The following is a 21,773-nucleotide window of genomic DNA, read 5'->3' on the forward strand; positions in this document are numbered from 1 at the left end:
AGGGGGGTTTGATTTCATGGGTTCAGTTTAATTAATGAAGCTGTAAAGTTGTTGTGTGAGCTACTGTTTAATGGGTCCACAGCAAAAAAGCAAAAGAAAAGTTAAATAAATATTCGCCTGTCACTCAAAACGAAGCTGCTCATTAGCTCGCTTTTACGTTGATAGCGACAACCGGAAGTGGCACCGCTGAATTGCGTCCGGCTTGACCGCGGCCTGTCATCTGACTCCTTTCCTGTCGGGAGAGAAGAAGTTTAGAAACCCCACCCTCCGCGCGGACTGTCAGCGCACACGTACGAGTGGTTCGAGGTCCTGACGAGTGAGCGCCAACCGAGGAAGAGGAGCGTGAAGAGAGGCGGTGATGGAGCCGCAGTTCCGGTGAAACACCGACCGTGACACCGGGGGCCACCGGGCAGCACCAGGCCACGCGCTCAACTTCAACGAGGAACTAACGGAATCAGTTTTGTCTCTCCTGCGCGCTGCTCCCTGGGAAGCCGAGCAGGTTTGATTCGCTCTTCCTGTTACTGAACGAAACTACTTTTTTTTTTTTTTTTAATGTTGCTATAAAGGCGCAGCTCTCTGCGTGCTTCCTTGTAATCATGGATACTCAGGCGCACTGGGATGCGGGATTTCCTGCGGGAGCGCAGAAAAGTTGCGGCCAGACGCGGTTATTGGAGGTTTGGGCTTAATGCGAACTGGCCCTGAAAGTTGTCGTAAAACTCTGGTTGGCCGGACTGAATGCTCCTTTCCTGCTATTCTTCTCTGCTTCTCAGCGCTTCCTGCTTGTGGTGGCCACTGCACTTAATGGCTAAAAATACTTAAAACTCAAAATGGACAACCCGACGCTGTGGGAATCTTAATCTGGAGTTGCAGCAATCTAAGTACTCCCCAACAAGCTTTGGGCTACTTTATTTTAGTCTTGATATTTTCGGTCCTCATAATCTCAAGTCAACAGGTGGCAATTTTGAATGAGGGACGCGACAGTGGTTTATATGCCCATAGTGAGGTGATTCAGAAACCTCTCAAGTACAGGCCGGTGAAATGATATTGTGCTCAAACCATGTGTTGGGGAAACCACACACCACATCACTCACGCAGAGAGAAATCCAGTGGCGACAGTGCTGCCTTTCTGAGCTTTGATCCACTTCGAGAAAACAAGAGCGGTCTCCCGGCTGGTTCTGCATTTTCAAATGTAGAGGTTTGCATCTCACGTGAAGACGAATGAAAGACACTTGCTGTTCAGTAAACTCTGACTCCTCTCCTGCAGCCCACTTGTCGGTCAAGCGTTTGAAAACATTTCACTGGTCCCTGATGAACCAACAAGAAAGACAGGAAAGGGAGCGAGGTTCAATAAAGTACTCCTTTGTACTTTATTTTCAACCCCTTGGGGTGCAAAATCTGATCCAGTCAAAACATCTGCTTGAGGCTCCATGGAGCCACTGAAGAACATATTCAGCCGTGGCCCACTGTCAAACTGGAAAAATTTGGATCAATCACAAAAAGGGAACTTCACCAATCCCGTGTGGACTGCCTTATTTGACTATGAGGCGTCCTGTAAAGATGAGCTCACCTTGCGTAAAGGTGACCTGGTGGAAGTTCTCTCTCTGGACTCTGAGATATCAGGGGATGAGGGCTGGTGGGCGGGTAAGGTCAACAACAAGGTGGGCATCTTCCCATCCAACTATGGCTCCTTCAAGCCAAGTGGATTCGGGAAACTTCCAGGTAGCGGCGTGGTCAGCGAGCTTGGCCCGGCCGTGGTGGGCGAGTTCGAACCTGACGTGCTGGATTTCCGGGAGCTGAGCCTGGAGGAGGTGATTGGCGTCGGGGGCTTCGGGAAAGTGTATCGTGGTACATGGAGAGGTGGGCTGGTGGCCGTGAAGGCAGCTCGCCAGGACCCCGATGAGGACATCAGTGTGACAGCTCAGAATGTGAGACAGGAGGCACGTCTGTTCGCCATGCTCACGCACCCGAACATCATTGCCCTGAAAGGTGTCTGCCTGCAGGAGCCCAACCTGTGCCTCATCATGGAGTATGCCTCAGGTGGCCCGCTGAGCCGCGCACTGGCGGGGCGTCGCATCCCGCCGCATGTCCTGGTCAACTGGGCTGTGCAGATTGCCAAAGGGATGTTGTACCTGCACAGTGAGGCCATCGTCCCCGTCATCCACCGGGATCTCAAGTCCAACAACAGTAAGTCTCTCATGTCTGCAATGCAAAGTGTTGATAAAGTTTTGATGAGTCCAGGGATACACAGAGGAAAATAACAGGTGTAAACATTCACATGGGCTTCTTGGGGGCAACATACCCCAAGACATCAATGGAACATAGTGTACTAGTGTACATATAGCTGCTGAATCTCTTGGTGTTTACTAGGTGGTTTCTATAATAAAGACCTTTTAAACTCTCTCAACACACTCAACAAATGCCTGTGCTCCAGTAGAATTATTAACTCTTTAGTGTCGCAAATTGAATTGTCTCCCTTCTGTTGATTCTGTCCCATATTTGTTCCAATCTGACTCATTGTGCTGGGGGTAATATATCGGCTTTATCCTGAGCTCCAGTTCGAGATCATGACAAAGCATTTGAGATCAGTAGTACGACAGCCCATCTTTTTGGATTGAGGCCCAGTCATGTGACTCCCTGGCTGTAAAAGATAGGCCAAGGCTGCAGAGGCCAGGAAGGCCTGCAAATATGTGTTGTTGACGGCACAAAATGCCATGCTTTTCTTGCAAAGGTCAGGAATCCAAGGAAGCTTTCCATCTCAGCACCACCACAGCTCACACTTTGGACTTTGATGCCGTCCGGGGGTAGAGGGAAAGGTCTTGCGTCAGTGTTTTGGGCGCTCATAGCAGACACGTACGCATTGGACCTTGTCATTAAAGCTACACGGGAGGGAGATGCTGATAAAGCTTTCTGGCCCCCCTTTTGAAGCAGAACAAATGCCTTTCTCAGCTCTAATGGGGTTCACAGCTAACCTAAACACTGAGCCACCTGAGTTTAACAGCAGCCTCCTCTCTGTTATTATCATTCTTGTGATGCAGCATATAATCCCCGTCAGCTTTGTGTCTGTATCTGTTTTGGTCCCAAACTTTCTGACCTCCCTCAGCTCCTCCTGTCTGTTACTGCAGATCTTCGTTGCTCAAGTACAGCAACATAGAAAAAGATAATGGTTGCTACTTGTTTATCTACGAATTTACACAGGTTAAAACGTAATCTTATCCATAATTTAACGTCTATTTTGAGAATATGGCCTTAGTTATTAGTACATGATTCAAGGTTTGTTTAAAGAATTGGATCCTTATCAACACATCATAAGTAAACTTTTCTCCAGGACCCTTCATCATGTCCATCTCAGTACCAACTGTTAAACTGTCAGTCTTTCTCAGACCATCAAGCATCCCTCTTCCCATTCCCCTTCAGCATCTGCTCTCCCTCTCTTTCACCCCTCCCTTTTCTTCACCCCTGTGTCAGGTTGTTTCCCAGCGAGACCTCTCAGCTGGAAAAACCTCTCCTGTAGTGCAAAGCAGAGTTATTGTTAATACAATCTTTGTATATGAGGCAGGTCAGGGCGAACACAATCCCTCACTCTGTGCGAAGGGAGATCCTATCGCTCTTCAGCCTCCTCCAGCCTCTTGTTATTTTTTTATTTTTTATTCTTTGTCCCTGGCCTGCCCCTACACGTCTCTGTACAACCATAGCCCTGCTGTGCCACTGAGCAATATCCTGTTATGGCGGTGGAGGGGGTGTGGAGGAGGCGAGAGGGAGCAACAGGGACAGGGAGGGGGGCTCATCTCGAAAGAAACCCAGTCAGGGTTGACAATAATGTTCCGCGCTGTAAGTGAGATGCTGACAGGTTTAAGCCACAGGTGCAAGGGCATTTTGATTGGAAAATATAACCTTAATAGAACATAGAACCGGGCAGTAGGGGTTGCTGTACAAAATGTACTAAAGCATCTATGGTAAACTTCAGATTATGGTGTCAGTTCCTCAGAATAATGGTGCAAGTTCTTCTTTTTTAGATCTGCTGTTGTGCTCTGCAGTCACACAGGAAGAAGTTGTTATAGAGGCAGAAACCCTATTTCCAGCTGTAGCTGCAAGGATTGGTTCTTTACAGAATTTGCAGGAAATAATTGAAGGAGAGGAAATGGGTTTAAAAAAGAACAACTCCTTTCTATATATGATATGATGGTTAAAAATCCCTCTTTACATCATATTGTACTCAAGTAAAGTATCAGATCAACCTAACTGAAACACTAGTTGAGGATAGAGACCACCAGTATATAATTACATTTAAATAAAAAGAGATGGATTTGACCATAAATGCAAAGCTGTTACAGTGATGGATTAAGGTGAATAGTCATTATCCCTCAAGAGCTTGCCAAGAGTTGCAGTTGTAGTTAATGAGCAGTGGAGCGCTTTGGGTTGTTGGGAACATGCTGATGAAACTGGATCAATGAAGAAAGTGCACAGTGCGGAGCTTGGGTTGAAGCCAGGGGGCCATAACTGGAATTCCACCAAAAGTAAATAGAAGAGAGAAAAATAAAGGAGCCTGTGTCTGTCACTATTGTGCCTGTATGTCTGGGGGGGGGTCTTACTCACCTTAGACTAGTTATGTATATCTTGTGGTTATTTTAATGAGTATCTGGGCATTTACTGCACTCAGTCCTTCAGGCAAAACTGAGCCATTTAAAACAAAAAATGAAATATTAAAGAGACTTTCCACCTGTTTAAACTTGTACTGATCAGAAAGACATTGATCTATCAAATGCTTTACTGTCAGCCATTGCTAGTGTTGCTAGTAATTGTCACACCACAGACCTAGAACAGTGACCCACATTAGCACTGTAGTTAATGACTCTTATCAAATTGCTTTTGGACCTTGACTTGACATTGCTAATGTCATTTTTTTAGGCTGGAGAGCTGGTAATTCTTTTCAATTTTGAATGGTTTGCAAGTGCACAAAGGAGTCACATTTACATCGGAGTCATCTGTACACCGTCATTTGTCTGCACAAAACCTTCATAGATCCAAAAACATATATAGGCTTCACCACACGCCATAAAACTCTGCAGAGGCTTTAGTTAGAGCTGGTGGGGAAAGTGCCAAGCTAAGCACTCGCTGGGCAGGAACTCGCAGTCCTTTTTTTTCCCAGGAAGAAGCCACAGTTAGATCTTGGATCAACATGTCTTTTTTTTTTTTTTCCACAAGCAGACAAACATCTGATACATCCCTCTACCGGCATGTTTTCATTCAGGGCCCCCGGTGCCCCACACTGCAGTGCACTCAAAACATCCCCTCTGTGTGTCTGTGTGTGTGTGTGTGTCTGAGCATACAGGCGGCTGGGTGTGTGATGTTTGCATGTGTGTGGTGAACAGCTCTCCTGTTACCACTACCCTTACACACATACCAATACCCCTCCCCTGTACAGCAGGAAAGATTATGGGGGCACTTTTGACATTTTAGGTATTTTGTTAGTTGTGTGCTGGAAAAGGAATATGACCATTTAAACACAAAGTCTGGACATGCACTTGTATTTTGTTAAGACAGCTGTAGCATTGGAATTTAGGTGATAACTGAGAGAGAAAGAACACACTGTTAAAAAAAACAATTCTACTTACAGATGGAAATGTCAGTTCACTTTTGCCAGTCAAACTTTTATCAACTGCTACGTACCTAACTTTAGCAGTAGAGAACCCATGCAGTCTTATTCAAAGCTGCATTAGTGTCAGGCCTGAATGGCATATTGCTTAATATGAAGTTTAATGGCAAACTCATTTTTTCCTCTACAAAAGTTTGTTTGTTGGTTTGGTTGACAGAACTTGGTGAAGGGGAGAAGGATGGGACTTTGAGCCCATAATTCATAGATAAAATAAAACCTATTTAAAGGATTGATGTCTATGATTGTTTGAAATTTGGTGAGGCTTGATTAAATTCGGGTGGGGGGCTAGCACTGTTTCCTCACAGCAAGAAGGTTCCTTGAATCCCGGGTTTGCTCGGGGTCTTACTGTCTGGAATTTGCATGTTCTCCCTGTGTCTGTGTGGGTTTTCTTCAGATACGCTCCCTCAATCGAAAGAAATGCAGATTTGGGATTGGATTAATTGGAGACTCTAAATTGACCATAGGTCTGAATGTGAGTGTGAATGGTTGTTTGTGTCTATATGCTGGTGACCTTTCTAGTGTATACCCCGCATCTTGCCCAGTGTCAGCTGGGACTGGGTCCAACTCCCCCTGCAACCCTCAAAGGATAGGCGGTATAGATAATGGCTGGATGGATAGACTGAATTTTAAAGAACGGTTGGGCCTTTGTGGAGGTATTGCTCCACTGAGTCCTTATCTAATGTTGAATACATTGCTATTTTGTGATTTTTTTATCTACTGCTGGTAAAAAAGAATAATAATAATTGGCTGGCCGGTGGTTCGATCCCTGGCTCCATCAGTCTGCAGTTTGAAGTATCCTTGGGCAAGATTCTGAATCCAAAATTGCCGCACCTGTATAGAAAAGAGTGCTGCATGTAGAAGCATTGTATGAACGTGTGTGTGTGTGACTGGGAGAATGCAACTTGCACTGTAAAGCACTTAGAGTGGTCGATAACACTTTAAAAGTGCTATATAAAAACAGTCCATTTACCATCAATTTGATCCATAGCCACTTTATAAAAGCTGTTTTAAACCCTCAATGTTAGAAACCCTTGTCCGTAGTGTGTGACATCACTTGTAGGTAATTGCTCGCTGCTCTCTCGACTGTAGCTGGAGCCAGAAAATCCAACTTTGGGTGAGTAGCGGAGCCTCAGTGGGACTGAGGGTGTGACAAGCCGGAGGCAGCCGCTAGGACTGACTGTGAGAGAGCTGTCAGTCCGTCTCTCGATAAGCCCTACTGGATTCTTAATGGAGCAAATGTAGGAATCACTGCCAAGTCAAACTTCAGAGAGGAAACTGAGGCGTTTTAGTAGAACAACTATTGAAGCCAGCATCGCTGTGTATGTCCACTGAGAAACTTTAGACACTTATCTACACACTGGCTTAATTATTGAGCCAGTAATGCTCGTTCAAACAATGAGGAGTCACCTGCACTGTGTAGCTTTTCAGAATAAAAGCACAAACAGATACAGTACACCCTGTGCTCCCGCATTGTACATCTTTTTCATGGTAAAAACTATGAGCAACAATGCATAATTCTTACTACCAATATTATCCATAAATGAAGTGACACAGCATCTATATAAGACAGACGACAACATATCCGTGACTCAAATTCATGATCTGAATTAAATTACTCTTATTCCTACTGCACAGTTTGTGTAATTTGATTGGTTTGTCAACATAATGTCCTCTGACATTTCTCTTTTCTTCCAGAAATTTCCAGCGTATCTCATCCTTCTCATCAGCAGTAACATATTACATGAGTTAGCTATGGAAACTCCTAATGACGAAGAAGGGGTTGCTCAGGGGCTAGGTGGGATAGGGAGAGTGCATGTATGTTTTTCTCAGTCCATGGACTTGAACCAGTGACCTTCCAGTCTGATGTGCCTCTTTTTGAGCCACAAGGCCACCGCCACTGTCTCATGGCATTTAGTTTAAAGCTCAGAGGAAAAAAGGAGTAAATGAATCTTAAGGTTGTATTATTTTGGCAAAACTGGTGATATCTAGATTATGAATCATCACTGAAGGGTATAACAACCAGTTCATTAATAGATGAGTTAATTTGAGTCTAGAGCTATTTTGTTTGATTGTTTAAGCACAAAGGTCAAACCTGCTGTTTCCAGTTTCTCAAATTTTGTTAGACAAAACATTTCGCTCTTATCTATTTGAAACGAAACCAGGCATGTTTCTATAGTTGCTGTAAGTAATTGAAAGATGAATCAATAATCCAAATATTTATTGGTTGTCATTGTTGATTATCTGAAATCACTCTCTTCGGTGTGGCTTTGGGTTATCCTTCTGTCAGCCTCACTGCTTCATCACACTCTGCTCAGCTGAGCCACACGAGATGTAAAGCAGGTTTGTTTTGACACATTCTGTGTTTATAGAGAACATGGTCCACGTCTGTCAAGTTCTTTTAAATTCTGGACGGTAACGTGTAACCAAAAAAAGGAACTGGAGCATGAGAATGAATAGCAGATTCAGCAAATGCTACATCCACTCAGTTGATCTCAGTGAAGAAATAAACTCTATAACTATAAATGAGGAACTTTTGCATTATCTCTGTGAAGCTGTGGAAAATAATATCCCTTCATATCAGAACGGTGTATACATTAACATTCAGTGCTGTTCTAAACTCTGAAATTTATAACCCACTACGTGTCTTCCTTCAAACTTTTTGAATGACTCAACTAGCTCATCACTTTTTGATCCTCTCCAGCGTGAAGAGCAAATTTATGCATCGGCTAAGTGTTTTTGTTCAGCAGGAGGTGTAACCTCAAAAGTCAAACATGGCAGAAACTGCATCATCATGAAGTAACCCATCCATAAACAAAGCTGCATCTCCAGTGCTGCTTTTGCTGACTGGCAGATCTAAGGGGTGCCTGGGGTGTCCCGAGAGGGGGTATGAAGGAGGTCACCTGGGGTGGAGCTCAGCTGCGTAGCTGCTGGCTCACAGTGTGTGTCAGAGGGTGATAAGGTAGAGGGGAGTTCACAAGCTGAACTTAATATATGGCTCAGTCAGCTGCCTGGCTATACCATTCATTTACCTACTCTCTTTATTCTGTTTGTGGAGGAGAAAGACAAAAATGATGCACAGCTGGGTACATTCACACATGTAAGCTGTAAACTTGACAGATTATACTTTTTTCAAATCAAAGCTTCCAGCTCATGTTTATGGCATTATGTTTTCAGGGTTTCAGTCTGTCCATTCAATTGTTGTGAACACGATATCTCAAGAAAGCCTTGAAGGAATTTCTTGAGTTAAATTATATTATTATTATTATTAAATTATATACACGAAAACTGCTTTTGTTGGCAAAGGCATTTAACCAGATAATTCTAGTTTTATGTTAGAATTAGGGACGTTTTCATGTCCTCAAGGTGAGGTTCAGACTAGTTTCACGCCACATTGAGCTGCTTAGAGAAACAGTTATTTGTTGTGTCACTTGAACAAGTCATAGCAGTAGTACTTCAATCCACAAGTTCAACCATTACAGCCTCTTTAACTGAGTGTATTTCAGCAAAAATCCCAGGGTGATATTATATATTAGTAGAAATTCAAGTTCAGCCATTGTCCTTTTTCAAATGTCTTCGATTGTATTATTGAAGGCAGAAAGGAAACGTGGGAAAGAGAGGAAGGAGATGACATGTAGTGGATGGTCCAGCTGTCTGAGAGTCAAATCTGGGACTTGCTGCTTAAGGCATTTATGTTCGTGTGGTATGTGCCCTGCCCCGTAATGATCGATATTTAATCAAGTCCAATCTGCATGCTGAAGTTTGGGTTTTAATTAGAAAATGATTTGGTCTATTACTGCAATTTCTGCACAATATAGAATATAGAGTCTTCAAAGTATATAGAACAAATGCCCACACAATGACTGCACACCCACGCTAAGTCATGAAAGCTGCACAATGTACATATGTGTGTGTGTGTGTGTGAAGTCCAGGCAGGATGAGTGAGGGGAAGAACAACAGAACTATAGGGGAGGAGGAGAGGGATAGAGGAAAGAAAAGAAAAGCAGACACTGGAAGGTCAGAGCGCACAGGAAGTAGAGGTTTACAGAACTAAGTGAAAATCTGCCCTTGTCTTTTTTTGCTGTCTCTAGTCTGTAACCTCATTCTCAGCTCGGCTTCTATTTTTTAGCCCGAGGTCACGAGACAGGACCCATGCAAATGAGTAAAACCCTATGTATGTTTGTGGAAGAGAAAACATTGTGGTGTTTTCTGGTGGGAAGGCAACGTGATTGTGTTCACTACACATGGTTTACATTGTTCACATTATAGTGACATGGCTGTCATTTTATATACCCTCAGGAGAAAGCACCATAGTAATCCTGTAACCCATTTTGGATGGATAATAGTATTATGCAGCTGTTACAGGTCTTAAATCTGTAATACATGAAAAAGCTATATCGGCACAACAGCAGAGAAGATAAGGAAACACACTATAATAAGGTTGCTATAAAGTCCCGACTATTCACTACTGGTACATAAGATATCCTTGCACTGTATGGCTATACAATAAGATATTGGTTTCCTGTGAGTTAACATATAAGGACTTGATTTTCACACTTGTTTTGTTGAATGATGACCGGATCACAGGAGTATAATGCCTTAAAATGGAATACGTGCCGCTTTTTATTTGGCTGCTATATGTAGCTGCTTCATTTTTTACATTAAGCATGGTTTAATGGCTCCAGTTTATAAATGCTAAACTGGAAAAGTATTCATAGAACGCAACCTCCACCAAGAACCAACAGCCCTCTTGCAGTCAAACCAGCTGCACTGAATTACACCCACTAATAGAAATAAGTCTCCTCAATATGCCAGATTTTCCTATCCATGAAATATTACCTGGAAAATTGGTAAAAACATCAAAAAAGTTAATGAAAATCCCTGAATAGCACCAGAGTTTAATCTGTTCTTCCCTGATCGGTACCACATACGTCCACCAAGTAAGTTATTAATCCATCCGGTACTTTTGTGTAATCCTAAAAAAACAAACAGCTATGAAAAATGAACATCCTGTGTCAGGAATATGACAATAATCAGTAGTGCCCTTGACTTATTTTCATCATTGTCCCTGGTTTTAAAATACCCCAGACCTTTGTCCAGACAGAGACTGACATTCGCGATCTAACATTAACCTAGAAAACAAGTAAAACTTATTTATTATTTTCCAGAAAGCACACATGATAAATACAATTAATCCCACACTTTCAAAACAATGTAATTGGTATGACCACATACTATAGTATAGACCAAAATGATTTTTTTTATTTTATGAGGTTCTATTTTATTTTAATTTATTTAAAAGAGCAGTTTTGCGTCTAATATAAATGTTTAAATCACAGTAACTCCAATCTGGTCATCACAGACATTTTTTTCACAATAGAAATAACATACTGATGCCAAAAAGCACTATAATGTCAACGCATGGTGACTATTTATCATAAACAGAAGTTGAATGATATTCTAGCAAGTTTTTTCAGGAACCCAGGAAACTTTTTAGCAACCCAGACTGCTGTGCTTTGAACCTTGTCGTCTAAATTTAGTTTCTGGGTCCTTGCTCCTGGCCTGTAAAAAGACTTTGGAGAAAGTTTCAGTGATTGGGCGAAACACATGTTCAACATAAACTGATAAACTCACTTTTAACTCATTACAGTCTTCTCTGCAACATCAGTTCAAACATTAAGGTCGTGTCGGACTACAAAAACATTTTCTTTTGGTCTGCAATTGGTCTGTTTCCGCGTTAGCGTCACGGTTCCTCCAGCGTGGTGTAAACTCAAAGAAGAAAGTTGAACAAGTTCAGGTTCCTGGAAAACATTGTATGTGGTCAAAAATAGGTTGTTTAGTGATTTATCCAACCGCTATGTACTGTAGAGTGTGCAGTGCGTTTTCTTTTGTACCAGCTTGTTCTTGATCCATAATATTTGCCACCCACACATCAGCCCTGCCCACTGCTGCTACCCTGTGGGGTCAACACAGTAAGGACCCCCCTGTTTGAGTTTCTAAGGAAATGGCACTAATGAAGGTTAATTTTCAACATGTGAAAACTGGAGGCTTGTTAATAAGTGACTGTTTTTCAGGACCTCTCAGCCTTCATACCTGGTTCTGGAAATAATTTGTAACCCCCTCTGACAGCGTTAATGCTCAGAAACAGAATATTCCCCTGGGTATGTTTCACATCACTGTGACGATGATTAGCTGGTAACTTGTTTTCTGAAATGTGGCTTGTCTTGGTCATATTGCCAGTTATTTTGTCGGTGTGAATTTAATATGTTTGGGTTTTATATTCTTGGACCCAGGTTTGGATCCTGAAAAGTTGGAATGAGTATTTTACACTAATTCATAATGTTTTCTCAACAAAACAATTGATCAATTCCTTAAAAATAATCAACAGTTAAATTGATAATGAACATTATCATAAATATTTCACTCTTACCTCATACCTGTCAAACAGCAACATTGTATCCTCAAAATGTAAATGGACCCTGAAAGCTTTTTACAATACAGTTTTTGTCCTTCACTCATTCACACACATACAGTGCATCTATATGCAGCACTTTCTCTATCACTCCTCAGCTCAGTTGCTAATGCCTCTTTAACACTAGAACAAGCAGATATACACAAACATGGGTAAACCAAAACCACAAACTCAATGAGAAATGAGGCACTTTCTCACCTTGCTTTTCTGACAAAGTATTGACGCATTGACCTGGATTTAATGTTTGCACAAGAGTCTACTGCAGACTCATTTGACCTGGTATTGAATTCCTATTGCAGACAAAAGGCATATGTGTTGTAGTGTTATTTTGATCATCGGAAAAGGGGCTTAAGATGTAAGAACTTGGCAGCATGGCTGAAAAGAAGTTTCTCAAAACAAAGTAACCAACAGTCATGGGTCATCAGGTTCAACAGGTTCCTCAAACTGATTTGAAAAGTGTTCATGAAGATGATCACTCAAACCATCTGTCGTAAACAGCATATTCTTTTGTTTAATTGACCTAAGCGATGAAATTAGACACCAATGATGGTGTAAGCCTGGAAAGAAGAGGCCTGACAGAAGTGATCAGTGTTTCTCAACGGCAGAGGGTGTCTCACGGTAAATGAGTCACGCAAAAGTGAAACAATAAATTGCACAATAATACAACAGCCATCAGGGATTTCCGGTTTAACTAATGACAGTTTTGTCGTGTGAAGGCACAATAAGAATGTACTTGAACCTGAATCGAAACTTCATCAAGTGAGGAAGAGATAGGCTGCCTCAGACTGTCTGCAGAATCTTCTAGTCATAGTTATCAGTGGCGGCATGGTTTGTAGTGAACATTATTATTATTATTATTATTATTATTATAGTTGTATGCCTCGGAGCTGAGATGAAACTCCAGCGGAATGAGTGCTGGTTTCACCATGAGTTGACATCTGCTGCACTATGATTATGCCCTATCTCTCTTTCTCTCTCACTAGCTGCCTGGTCAGAGGTTGCCAGACTGTCTGTCAGCCTATGGCCTCGTCCCTCAGGGGACAAAGCTCCCGTTCTTCCTGGGGAAAGCCCCCACCCTGCTGGAATTCTCCCAGCGCCTACGGGTGCAGGGCAGGGAGGGGGCGAGAGGGAGGGAGGTAGAAAGAGCATAGAGGAGATTTAGGTTGAACTGCTGTGGCTATTTAAAAAGTTAATACAGATTATTTTTGACTGGGACCAATATTGAGCACCTTGAATTCCCCAATTTCAAAGACTTCAGACTTATTGGTAAATTCTCAGTTTTTATTTTTATCTTATCTGCCACTCAAAGCCTTTAACAGTACAGGTCACATCCCCCATTCATACACACATTGCCAGGACAACTGCCGTGGGCAATTTAGGGTTCAGTCCCTTGCCCAAAAACACTTTGGCATGCAGACTAGAGGATCTGGAGTTCAAACCTCCAACCTTATGTGCATTGGACTGCCTGATAATATCTCCTGAGCCACAGAGGCCTGTAATATGAATATTGGCCTGATTTGCTTTCAAAATTCTCCATCTGTGTGACCCTTCCAGAGACTGGGCCGTGAGGACTGATGGATAAAAAATGCGATGAGAGATGGAGATGTAGCTCCTGTGCTGACTTATAGAGAGAGCGTAATAAAGTGAGGTGCAGAGTGAAGGGGCAGAGTGCGTTCCAGTGCAGCTGAAGTTTGCATGTGGCATGTCATTTGTGACGGGGCTGAAGGGTTAGAGAAAGACCTGCAGCTGAAAGGTTACTGCCTCTATCACTGTTTGTTCAGAATTAGACACATGTCCTTGAGCAGGACGTTGAACCTTTCCAAGCTTCTGTTCTTATTGAATGTCAGGCGCTGCAGATGTAAGTTACTGTTGCTTCTGCTCTTGTATGACACACGCTCAGTGATGGCGGTGGCATATTTACCACTCAAAATCTTTAGAGCAGTGGGTCCTTGTTTTCAGACAGTTGTGGACAGTAGAAATTTTTCGTTTCTCTCTTTTCCAGTCAGTTGCGTGAGCTGACATGACAGCTGTTGCTGGCAAATTTTATCACATGTAGCTTAAATAGCATTTTCCTCAGGAATTTCTTGAAAATACTGTATCCAACATCTGAGTTTTTGATGATTTCATATGTTAAACCACAATTATTTAAGAGGAATTATCACTTTATGGCTACATAGTTTACATGCTATTGCTCAACGAGTGACCTGAATGCTAACAGATCCCAGTTAATAAGTCTACATACTCACCAAGTCTGTATTGCAGTGAATAACTAAAATATGTTGCGGAAAAATTAGGGCTGGGCGATGAAACAGTATCACAGTCCAACATATATCTTATAATAAGTTGCTTTTGTATTGTGCAAGCAAAGCAACATAATTCATCTACCTCAGATTTAGTAAAATATTTTGCTGAGTTATATACTGTATATATCGACTGATATGAAATTCTTACCTTCCCATGAGGTAATGTTTTTACTCTTGTCCATTTGTTTGCTTGTTGGTTGGTTTGTTTGTTGATTGTAAGAAAGGTTACACAAAAACAACGGAATGGATTTCCTCTTTCCCTTGGATGTGGTGTTGGTCAGAGAAGAACCCATTTAATATTGATGCAGATCCGAATCAGGGGGATGAATCCAGTGACATTTTTTTCACTTTCATTAACGATGTGAGATAAGGCGTATTTAAACATTTTCACCACTTCTCTAGTGAATAATTCATGGATCTTAATGAAAAAATCTCTTTTGGGGAACTGATTTCTATGAGTGTGTGAAATTGTTTTGCAGCTTGAGTGAATTTAAGGGAGCTGTTGGGCCTTGGTAGCGGTATGCGCCTGACTGAGTGCCATTCTAGTTTTTGACTCTATCTCCTAGCCCCAGGAAAAATGTAATATTAGCCTTTTACTTCATTCAAGCAGAACCCCGCCTCGCCGCCTAGCTGTATTGACTTTCAACATTACAAGAGAAAAGGCTTTCAAGATGTGTGTTTGGCTAACTGCGACAATGTGAGGAGCAGAACAGAGGTGTAAGCCTAAAGTCACCATGACTGGCTTCCACACGGTGCAGAAATGTGTCCTCTGCTTGCTGTAACTTCCTCACTACATTGGCAATGATGTCACAACAAATTCCCTGAAACAATTTTTTTTTCTCAAGAGGTTGAGCTGATTTGCACATTAAGCTGTGGATTTATTCAGCTATTATGAAATCTTAATAGTCCTAAAGCACTTGTAATGACATATGAGGAGCGTGGGAAATGTAAATAGTCTCCATTTGGCCAGGATGGTTATACTTTATCAGTCTTATGTTAAATCAGCCCCTGGAATGTCTCGTGCAAAAAATCCTGATACTGGGATCCTCGCTAAGGTAACTGTTCCAGGGTTGACTCAGTCCCAGCACCAAACTCTTATCTAGGCTGCCACGCTGGCAGGAGTCTTGTCTGCTACTGACACACTCTTGTTTCTGAACAACAAACAATGCCAAACAGAGTCCTGTTGCCATGGAGATCTGTCACGGTGTTTTTTTGTGGCGACATTGTTGGTTTCGTCTCTCTATCGGGGAGATGTTCTGTCTGGGCAAGACTGATCTAGTCATCATACTCAACAGTATCCTTTGAAGGAGAGGTGGATCTCGTGCCCTGTTAGCCACTTTTGTTAACACGCCTACTCAAAATGTGAAATCAGGTGGGAGATAACGGAGGATGTAGATAAGAAAGGGAAAAACTTGTGTTGTTTATGTGTAAACCCAGTGGTATCTATCTATAAATGGCCCTACATATGATGATCGTGCTTTTGCTATTTGCATTAGTGCCGTTTCTAAAGTTACTCTACACAGCGTGGCATGGTGGGTGTGTTCTTCTTTCTTTTCTTTTTTTTTATAGACCACAGCTTCCTCCAACGTTCCGCCATCTAGACTTAAGCGCAAGCCTTCAAACTTCCAAACTGTTCTCAGTACAGTTTTGAAGATGTCAGCAGCAGACTTCATGTTATGTGGGTCAGCGACTGATTTGGACACAGTGTGTTACCACATGCCGTCCAGTAAGCAGCTGACTATTGCAGCAGACATCGTCAGTGCGATGGCGGTGGTGAGAAGAGGGAGGCTGCTGCACAACGCTGGACTGTGGATGCACTCCGCCTCCGCTCGTAGAGAATGTGCCGCGTGTGTGTGTGTGCTGAAACTGCTGCGATGATTTAAGTGTGGAAAAGCGTGTTCGTTTCTATGCCCGGTTGTGTGTGTGTGTGTGTGTGTCGCGTGGAACAATGCATACTTGCATGAGATTGTGTGCGCACAGGTTAAAGGCTATATCTGTACCATAAGTTCTGACTCATTTTTATTTATGAGTCATGCATATTGATAATATACAGTATGTGTCAGAACCATGTTGTGCATGTGCCTGTTGGCCTCTACAGTCAATCTTTCCCTGTGAGTGTGGGTGCATGTACTGGTGTAAGATAGGCCTGAGGCCAATTACTGTGATGTTATTTTCCCAGCATGCCTCTCTACTTAAACATATTATTATCACAGGATGGATACCTTTCTGTCTATTAGTCAGTTTGTCCGTCTTTATGTTTGTTATTAGAGTTGATGTGCCCAGATGTTTTTTTGCCAAGAAATAGTTACATCATGCAGCAAATATCTCTGAACTGTACATAGACAGAGGAAGGTCAAAGGTCAGACTTGATTTTCTTCAAGTCAGACTTGTCAACAATGGCTCACCGGATTTCGTATCAAAGAGAACACATATATGCTTAGAATATATATATATATATATATATATATATATATATATATATATATACACACTGTGATCACGTGATAAATAATCTAGTTTCAGATGACCCATCTTGGAGCACACCTATAACCCTGGGAAATGACCTACACCTTTAATGTGTGTGTGTTTGGGTAAAGTATGTCACTGTTGTGTATTCATGTGTGTGCTTCAGCTGCTTGCTCTTCTGTGTGTGTTTGTGTCTTAGAGCAGAGATTTCTCACACTTTACAACTAAGAAAATTGACAGAATGTGAGCGTGTTCTGTGTTAAGTGTCTGTTTGCCCATGTAGAATGAATGCTTTGTGTGTGTGTGTGTGTGTGCACCATTATCTATAATTCTGCTTTCTAAGCCCAGACAGACACTTTTAGCTGCGCCCTGTCTCACTCAATCATATGATACCGATCAACATTCGGCACCTCTTTCTCTCTCTCTCTGTCACCTCAGCTCGCTTTACCACAGCACCGCTTCGCTCCTGTCTGTCACTGTCGGTATTGGGAGCCAGGTGACCCCTCTTAACCTCAGTTTCCTAAAATAGGTGCAGTCCTTAATGTGCACAATGAACGGTGAGCAGGAACAAATGGGCTCCTGTGTTTTTTTTTCTGGGTAATCAGCTGATACCGGCGTCACTTCCTGGAAGTGAGGTCACGACACAATGTGTGAGCACCCAGGTGGAAATAGGGGTGACTGACCGTGGACTTGTTTTTACCAATCGTTGACCAACAGGAAAAAAAAAAAGTGGAGCAAGGGTTCAGGGCCTGTTGCAGTAAATACTGCCCCCACTCCCCCCCACACACCCCCTCCCTGAGGGCCCGTGACATTGACAGAAACAATGACTCAGCTTTAGAATGGACAGAAATTGATTTTCTGCAGAAATGAGAGCACTTTTTTTGCGCACTGTAGAGCTTGTTTTTGTTCTGGCCATTGGCTACTTTTGCGATTTTATTGGTTGGGCCTTCTTCTTGAGGCAGAAGTCGATGTGACAGTTTGTGATGGACATACCTTAATGCAGTTCTTTCCCCCATTTAAGAAGAGGCCTGTCACCATTGGAGAGACAGCATGGACAAAGTGCGTTTTCCACTGAAGGTGTCTGTGTGTAGGTTTAGAAAGACTGGGTGCAAAAGTCCTTATTCAAATACATGAGCAAAGAGCCAAGTCTCCCACCCAATCAACGTACACACACTCACATAGCAGACAACACAACCTCTTGTGATGCATTCCTTTGTGACGTCAAACTCGCTGCCTCTGGGCTCCGAGGCACAACACAGGATGTCTGAGAGAGAGACAGAGACAACAAAGAGAGCGAGCCCTTTATACATGGAGGCCAAACTAAAATTCGTATTCTTTATTTTTTGCGAAAGACCCCGTCAAAAGGAGGAATGAAAGGAATAAAGCGGCATGCTCAGAAAGTGACTGCAAATAGCAGGAGTCTTACTTCCCTATAATAAGACAAATTCTTTGCTGCTTCTCCTCCCTGAGTTTGACGGCCAGCCTTGCCCTGAACAGTGCCCAGTCTGCCAGCAAAGGGGAAGAGAGGCACAGCTGCCGATCATACTGCGACATGTGATACATAATCACAACACAGCGACCGACATCCTTGGCATTATATTCTGTTCTCATAGAAACTTGCCTAGAGAACTTTCCCTTGCTGTGTGGCTGCATAGCACTGGCTGGTTACCAAAATATGTTTTACTCATAGGTTATTACATTTCCCCTCCGGATCAATAAAGTATCTCTCTATCATCTATCTTTTCCAATGTGTACTTATCTCATCTTGGATTTCTCTATTCACATCCTTGTTTACAAACTGACTGTATGTGACCAATACTTGGACACCAGCATTCCATATCTGACCTGCTGTCATGTAATAATCCCAAATTAATCCACTTACTGATTGGGTTTTGTTTTTTTACTGAATCCTGGAATCATCATGTTGTTGATCAAAAAAGCACATTTGTGTTTAAATGCAAAAATCTCAAGATGATTTTGGTGAATTGTGGGTAAAAAAAATGACTTGATTCAAGTTTTTTAAATTTTAGAGAAGAATGCAGGTCACATGCAGTAATACCAGTAACATGTTGAATTCACAGTTAGTATCTGTGTCACAATATATATTTTAATACACATCTACCATGAAAAGAGATAATGCCCAGCTTTAACCTGCAAATGTATTTTCATTGAGTCACTTAAAGCCAATATTTTGGGGCGTCCGGTGTAGACAGTGGATATCTGGACTCCATCTTTTGTTCACTTCACTCTGTTCACAGTCCGACTTGTTTCTTTTATGACAGAAGATGAACATTCATCCTAACAGAACACAAACAGTGTTCGAGGGCGCATACATTAATTTTTATTTAACTTTTTTACATTGTAAGATTTCGCGTTTTTTCAGTATTTTAAGTTTTTCCAGGGAATAATCAGTGTATCTTTTTTTGTGTGATTTTGTGCGGATCCCAATTCAAATCAGGATCCAGTAAATGTATGACTCTGATACCTATGAGTAGGTATTTAGTTAAATCTAGTTTAAAGATAAATAGATAAAATAAAAAAGTCACACAGGTGATGATGTCTGATCTACTGAGCGGGCCACATGGATTTCATAGCACTGCCATACAAGCCAGTAGCCAGTCAGATTTACCTTTAGCCTCTCCCAACGTTATTGTGTTTAATAGGCTGAAACACTTAATGACACCAACGTACAATTGAAGATATTATTTTCATTACAACAATCAGTCTTACAGAGCTCAAAAGTGATGGTTAAACTGCTCCGTGGCCCAAAACATTTAACTGAATTGAATACCTTTTATTATAATTTATTCTTCTTCTAGCCATGGATTTTATTATTTTTCTTGTGAAGCACTTTGTAACTTGGTTTAGATAAGTGCTATACTAATACAGTTATTATTATAATTATTATTATTGTTATTATAATTGGTCTCACAAGGGGACTGTTTGGCCTCGGTGGAGGAATGTGCTCTTAGTGCCATTGTAGTTCATTTTGATGTTAGTGTAACAAGCGTTTTTATTAAGAAAGATAACCCTGGTGAGGCCTCCTGTCTCAGGAGAAAACCTGAAGCAAATTAGCTGATCTCTTCAGAAATGGCTTAATCAGCAGAGGTCTCATTATGAATCTTGAATGAACTTAAAAAAAACACTTGAAGGTTTTATTCACCTTTTCTTCTTCTGCATTAGTGTAGTGTCTTTTTGAGAACGGCCTCTGACATAAGAATTTAACGTGGCTTAAATATATATTTTTCTCACTCTGACACACTTTATTAACTGGGTTGGTTTTGTTTGTTGCTTTGGGTCTTTAGTTTGACACAGTTTTAATTTGAGGGCGTGTTAGACTGCACAGTATATCTCTGTGAGGCCACTCTGCTCAGAAAATATGAATGATCAGTTCTGTACTCTCAGTGCTGCTCTGTGTGACGCGCTGTGTGCCTACTGTCAAAAGAAGCTGTGTGACTTTAAAAAAAAAAAAAAATCTGTCTCAAATATTTCAACTTGAGATCAAACTTTTTGTTAAACTGACTTTAAAGAAATCAAGCAGTGAGTACACAGAGCTTTGCATTTTCCAGCGACACAAATAACATCACACCCTTCACCAGAAAAGGTTATGTAAGATTTAAATAAGAAAAGGTCTGATTCATATCATGAACCAATACATACGACTCATACATGTAGGATCTGTGATCGGAGCTTGTGACGCAGGTGCAGTGCGGGTAGTTTTTCATACGACCGGGCAGCAAGATAAGTGTTGCTGGGTATCTCCGTCATGTGTCGGAGGTTTGAATTCCCTCACATAAGTATCACGCAATAAGTATCTTGCCTTCATCTTATCAGCTCACTGTTTCCTTATTTTGTTTCATTTAAAATAAAATTTGAAATATTCACATAATATGGTCTTTTGGGGGTATGTTGCAGAACAACAAGTCCAAAAAACTCCAATAATCTTTTTTATATGTCAAATAATATGAATCTTATTTTTACATAGTTTTTTGTATTGAGCTTTAGTGGCTTTAGTGGTGTAAAACATTTACTGTGAAGCAGCAGCATGAGAAGCGAAGTCTCACTGCACAGCTCCAAAAGTAGCCATGGAAAGGAGATGCTGCCTTTAAAGATAATAATGAACTAATTAAATAATAATTAGTGGAACAAACAACCCCAAACAAACCAATAATACAATGATAAAGAGCAATGATCTATTTGCTAGTGTGACTGACATGTTGAGCTAGTTCGCTGATGACGCAGCTCAGCTGAGGGTGGTTCCTGCTAAACCACGCTATCCACAGTAGGAAAAAACACATTAGTTTTATGACCGTGCTGCCAAACACCTGTAAATGATACCCTCAGCCATTTAAAGGGAAAGAGCTGCCTGATAAATCTATTGTGAGTGAACTGTGCCACAGGATACTTGTAAGTGTTTGCCACTGTTAGTTAGGATTGGAGCCGCCTACAAAGAGGAGGAAGAGGAAGTGAGAGAGAAATGGAGAATGTGTGTCTTTAGTTTAAAACTAAGTGTAAACTTTTATGTAGGGATGCATTTTCTTTTATTTCTAATCACTGATTATATATTTTTACTTCCATCCTCCCTGCAGTTCTCCTGGCCCAGCCCATAGAGAATGAGTGCATGGAGGGTTTGACATTGAAGATCACCGACTTTGGCCTGGCGAGGGAGTGGCATAAGACCACCAAGATGAGCACCGCCGGCACCTATGCCTGGATGGCCCCGGAGGTCATCAAGTCTTCCACCTTCTCCAAGGGCAGCGACGTCTGGAGGTGAGTGCTTGTTTGTGCGCGTGTGAAGCTCAGCGATATTTAGCTGCCATGTAATTTACAATGGAATTCCGCTGAACCAAATCCAGGATTTAAAGCGAGGGCCTGTAGGCAG

The 21,773-nt window shown here is 41.9% G+C and overlaps 1 protein-coding gene across 1 annotated transcript in view; it reads left to right on the forward strand.

Moving 5' to 3' along the window:
• The first annotated feature begins 253 nt into the window (after positions 1–253).
• LOC109637656 (mitogen-activated protein kinase kinase kinase 11) overlaps positions 254–21,773 on the forward strand; it is a 36,776-nt gene continuing 15,256 nt past the window's right edge. Inside the window, exons 1-2 of the mRNA XM_020100169.2 lie at positions 254–2,184; positions 21,481–21,661. Of these exons, the coding sequence (XP_019955728.2) occupies positions 1,428–2,184; positions 21,481–21,661 (938 nt within the window). The 5' untranslated portion in view covers positions 254–1,427. The remainder of the gene's footprint in view (positions 2,185–21,480; positions 21,662–21,773) is intronic.

The sequence above is a fragment of the Paralichthys olivaceus genome, chromosome 22 (genome assembly GCF_024713975.1).
Source record: "Paralichthys olivaceus isolate ysfri-2021 chromosome 22, ASM2471397v2, whole genome shotgun sequence".
Classification (NCBI taxonomy): Eukaryota; Metazoa; Chordata; class Actinopteri; order Pleuronectiformes; family Paralichthyidae; genus Paralichthys; species Paralichthys olivaceus.